This window comes from Austrofundulus limnaeus, unplaced genomic scaffold, assembly GCF_001266775.1.
Source record: "Austrofundulus limnaeus strain Quisiro unplaced genomic scaffold, Austrofundulus_limnaeus-1.0 Scaffold117, whole genome shotgun sequence".
Classification (NCBI taxonomy): domain Eukaryota; kingdom Metazoa; phylum Chordata; class Actinopteri; order Cyprinodontiformes; family Rivulidae; genus Austrofundulus; species Austrofundulus limnaeus.
Genome location: NW_013952519.1, coordinates 754,952 through 760,199, shown reverse-complemented (window position 1 = coordinate 760,199; position 5,248 = coordinate 754,952). Strand labels below are relative to the sequence as shown.

The following is a 5,248-nucleotide window of genomic DNA, read 5'->3' as shown; positions in this document are numbered from 1 at the left end:
CACGAGGAGAGTGTATATGTGGGTTCCTTTCTGCATGTTCTCCCTCCAAACTGCTGCACTTCACTTGTTTTTCATTTTAGTGGAACAACAAAAGAGGGAAAAAATAGCTTGTATCTAACAGAGATGTTCTTTAAAAGGATCAGAACAATTAAATATTATCTGGTGAGCCGTTGAGTTAGTTTAAATAAAATTATCACTATTTAAAGTGATGCACATTTTCTGTTTTTGGTGCCTCTTCTGGTGTAATACAGTCATATGAACAGTAGGGGGCAGTGTTTACACAACATGAACTGCTCACAACTTGCTGCATCTTAAACTGATGGAGAAGTTTGGTTCATTTTACTTAAATTCTAAGATAAACATGCATAAAAACATGATTTTTAACCCCCAACAAATACAACTTTTATTAAAAGGGCTAAATAATGCTGGTAAATATCTGTTTATCTTTGCTTTTCTACTATAAATCAACTATTTCCAACTGTCTTTTCTTCTAAATAGACTTTTTTAAACTTATTTGTGTTAAGAATTAATTAACAGACTTGTAATTAATCCCTTGTGTTTATTCTGTATCTGAAATATATGTGCTGTTAAAAATCCTCTTCTTCTGAAACGTTAAACTCAAAGTTAAACAGGACCTTGATGTCCCGGAGCGACCACAGTCCAGGTCTCAAATAACTGCCGCCGTTCACAACACTCGTCCCCTGACGCCCCTCAGGTTACAGTAAAACTGAGATAAGGTGGAGGTTTTTATTATTCCCCGTGGGGAAATCTGGTAGCAGCAGCTAATGCTAATAGGATTTGATGGCAGTGAAAGCTGTGGAAACAGTAAAACTGATGAAAGAGCCTTTAATGAGTTTCCTCACCGACGAGGAGGAGGAGGGCTTCTTAATGTTTTCAGCTGAGTTTTTAAGAAAGAAGTGGTTTTAAAAGTCACTTTTATATATTTAATTTGCATAAAACGGATCTCTATTGCTTCAAAATGTCAACAAACGTCACAACATCTGATCGTTTTTGTTAACTTTACAAAAATACTTGAATTGACGGTCAGTTTGAGTTTAAATGTTTGAGTTTAAACTTTGATAACTTTCTGAGATGATTAAAATCCGTCCGGTGGTTCAGGAGATATTTTAAAGAGAGAAAAGTTCTCCGTCAGACTAAAACTTGTGTTTTTCTTGTTTTATTTCATCACAGACAGTTTTTCTGATGAATAACATGTACTAAGAGTTAAAAAAAAAGAAAACTTCATGATAAATAAATATTTCCCGGTGTTGCGTAAGTTGGACCGAACAATTAAAGGTGTCGTTCCTCTTCACCTCCTCGTCTGATGAGCAGCTCAACCCTTCAATCCCACTGATTAAAAGATGATTCGGCTCTTACATCAGCTATAAAAATCATCCAGTTAGCTGTTTTCAAGCTTTATTTTTCACACAGTAAAGGTCACAAGTTTCCTGCCTCTCACTGCTGGTTGTAAACAGCTGCAGAGTTTCAGACATTCAGCAGCAGACAGGAAGCTCGGTAAAGGAAAAACTAACCCTGTTTGTTTTTTTTTTTTTTCTGTCAGAGGACAAAAAGGGCCAAGTTCAGATCAGGTTACCGCCACACGACACCCAGGAATCTGAGTCCTGAACGCTTCCTGTGTCACGGTTGGCAGGAGGAGCTAAAAAAACAAAACTTTTATTTATTAATCAAAGAATAAAAAATGGCTGACGAGGCAGCAGAGCTCTGAAGTTGAGTCGGGGGGCACACAAGGACAAACCAAACTCGGCATCAGAACACTCAATGCTCAACTGATGAGCAGTGAGAAAGACGGGCGTTAAACAGACTGAGGCTGATGGGTTGAGTGGCAGCAGCTGTGACGAATGAAACCAGGCACAACCAGGGATGGTGAGCTGACTGAAGGAGCAAAACGTTCAGGAAGTAACCCTGGGCTCGACACACGGGAGGCGACATCGCTCGCTCTCCATTCATTTCCTATGGAGCCTGTGCGGTGAGGCGACAATCGCTCGCCCTCCTCCAGCCAAGCGACCGGCGAAAATAGTGCATGTGAAATTTCGTGCTCGTACACGTAGACGTGCACACACGAGCTTGCGACGTGACATATGAAAGTTGAAAAATGTTCAACTTTTGTCGCTTGGCGTACAACCAATCAGCGAGGGTTTCATTGACTGACCAATGAGAGGAGAGTATGCTACACACTGCAGTTAGCTAACACTTTCACCAAGTGATTACTAAAAAGCTTTGTGGGAATTTATTGGCACCAGGGTGAAGTTTATGGTTTTTCCTCATAAAACTGTATCTTGATGTGTGTTTGTTTTCAATATCATTAATTAGCATTGCAAGATTTGTTTAGTTTACACGTCCGTAATGCACACCCGCCTTCAGAGTCAAGAACCAATCAAATTTTGTGAAGACAAGCGATCTGAGAGCACGATTCGCAACGCTGCGATCGCTATCGCGTCCCGTGTGTCGGGTTTCACCCTGGCTACGATGACAGCCGTTAATCGCTGTAGTTTGTCGCTCCCCGTGTGTCGAGCCCTGACGTGCGTTTTTTAACTTTTAAAATTCAAGATGGCCGCCACAATCTTTTAAAAAGAGGTATAACTCAGTCATTTTTTGAAGATATGGAACTAAAAATTGGCAGCCGGTTCAAATGTTATCAGTCCATTAAATGGACGTTATCAGTCCCATAGAATGGCTTCAGACTGTCCCGACAGTGCCCCCTAGTGGGTTATCAGTGCCATATCTGTTGGAAGGCAACAATCTGATACCGGCTCCAATCTGCCAGAGTCCGGTGTACTTTATCGTAGCCCTGGTCATTTTCTCTAAAATTAACCTTAGTGGCTTTATGCCTCATATTAACCAGCTGACAGTCTGAAGCCTTTCTATGGGACTGAGAACCGCTAATAACGTCCATTTAATGGATGATAACATCCGAAGCCGGTGAATTTGGTCCGGTAGTAGCTGAGAGTCATTAACAACGTGACATCATCAAATCAAATATGTTACTTTATTTTGAAGGTTTGACCAAAATGGCTTTTCTCAAATTTAAAACGACGGAAAAAAAAGGCGAACAATATGCAATTTTAAGAGTTCCTCTTTTTTCAGATTATCTGTGTTCCCAAACAAACAGAAATGTTATGTTAAAGATAAAAAATTAAAAGAATAAAAAACAGCTATAAAATATTGATAGCAGCGGGTTTGAACTTGTTGACGTTTTTTTAAGAAAAAAAATTTAAATCTCTGCATTACTCATTTAAATAAACTTAATTTTCAGCTGTTAAAAAGACAGAAACACAAAAAAGTCACAAAATTCTCTTTAAATTCCTAAAAAAAAAAGTTTGCCAAACTGACCCTTTTCCGTCCATTTTTTGACCCGCTGTGGGACCCCCTCCCCTCTCTTTGAACCCTCACCATAATAAAGCTGCTATACAATAGGAGTGGGGCACAACGAGCCCATTCATTGAGCAGTAAAAGCTTTTATGTGACATAAAGGCAACAAAAAGTCCCATCAGTGAACCATAAAGTGACGCTAAAGTCGCAGAAAACATAAACCTGAAGGTGGAGGTCGTTTTAATCCAGCAGCGGGGATTATATGTGATGTTTAAATGAGATTAAACCACCACGGGGACTTTGTGGGGACCAGGAGGTGTTTTATCATTTTTATTTTCCTGCAGTAAATGGGATTAAAGTGATGTTTCCCTCGGATGATCTTACAGCAAAAACCTGCTGCGGAGCTGCGCCAATCCCCTAATCCCAGAGAGGAGTCCCCATCATGTCAGATTATGATGTTTGACAGGGGAGGAGGGAGGGGGGCACGGAGGTGGGACGTCCTCCAGGAGAGAAGGAGGACCAGAAGTGGTTCAGAACACCGCAGAAAGTCTCTGCGCTTCCCCCCGCAGTCCGTCATGCGTCTCGGTGTTTGAAGCGTCCCGGCTGCCGCTGGAGGACACCCAGCACCCCGGATTATTTCATTATCAGACTTTAATCCGCGACCCGCACAGCTGTGAGCAATCCGACATCAGAAGAGAGAGAGAGGGGGGTTGGAAAGACCTCTCCTGGAGACCGGATCGAGCCGCATTCCAGCCCCGGAGCGCAGCGCTCAGGACCCGGACCCGGCGCGCTCCCGTTCCCCCTCCTCTGCAAAACCCCCCCCAAAACCTGGATCTTGTTTCTGCTTTCAGGACACAAACGATGGCCACAGAGGATCGGATCAGTCTGAACTAGAACCACAAACCCAAACCCATTCTCTTGCCCGGACCTGGACCTGGACCTGGACCTACCATGACTGGATGGTGGATCTTAGTTGGCGCTGTGACCGGGATCCTCACCGCCCCCACCGGGACGCAGGGTGGGTATTTTTGGTCTCTTCTGAACCCTGTACCAGCTGGTTATGTAGGTCAGGATCTGTGGGTGCAGAACCAGAATCTGAGTCTGAAGGGGGGGGGGGGGGGGATGGATCCGTCTCACTGCGCAAAGACGAGCCTCTGAGAGGAAGTTGTGACTGGAATTATAACTTTTCCTCTTTCATTCATAAATCCTGTAAACCTGAGGGATCTCAGAGTCCTGAACCAGATTTAGTCTCGCTTATTGGTTTGTTTCAGAAATGCATCCAAAAAATGTATGAAAAATCTAATTTATTATCTTTAAATCAACCTAAAACCTGATGAGTTCAAGTCAAATCATCTGAGAATTATTAGAATATTAAAGATTAATTTGAGTAAAAGCAACTGGAGTTGTTTCATTTACTTAAATACAGTCAATAAAATGAAAATAAATGAAGTAATTAACCCGATCCACCTGCAAACAAGTTCAGAGTGAAACCTCCTGAGTCATTTTGACCCCAGAACAGCAGGAGAGGATTTACCATTTATTTTATTTTACGCTCTGAAACGTTCAATTTGAGACCAGTGGAAGCTCAGTTTTCACTTTCTTTGAGTCATTACAATAAAAATAAGGTAATTTTACAGAAACATTAACATATTTACTTGTTTTTATGGATCTATTAAACAGAACCTGGTATTTTTATTGTTATTTTTACAGCTTTGATGCATTATTTAAGTTGTTTTAAGTCATCAAAATAAAAAAAAAATCTCAGTTTATTCATGGAAGCTTTTCTGAAAACTGAAGTTCCGATAACTAAATTATTTTATTAATCTGAGCCAGTGGCGTCACTAGGCCCATTTTAGAGGGGCTGGAGCCCCCCCTAAAATATTTTGGTGTAAATTTTTTTTATTTAATTAATTAATTA

At 41.2% G+C, this 5,248-nt stretch overlaps 1 protein-coding gene across 1 annotated transcript in view; it reads left to right on the top strand.

Moving 5' to 3' along the window:
* Nucleotides 1-3,810: 3,810 nt before the first annotated feature.
* The window catches only part of fras1 (Fraser extracellular matrix complex subunit 1), a gene marked incomplete in the record, with an annotated part of 260,581 nt that continues 259,143 nt past the window's right edge, over nt 3,811-5,248 (top strand). The window contains 1 exon segment of the mRNA XM_014014601.1: nt 3,811-4,348. Coding sequence (XP_013870055.1) covers nt 4,282-4,348 — 67 coding nt within the window.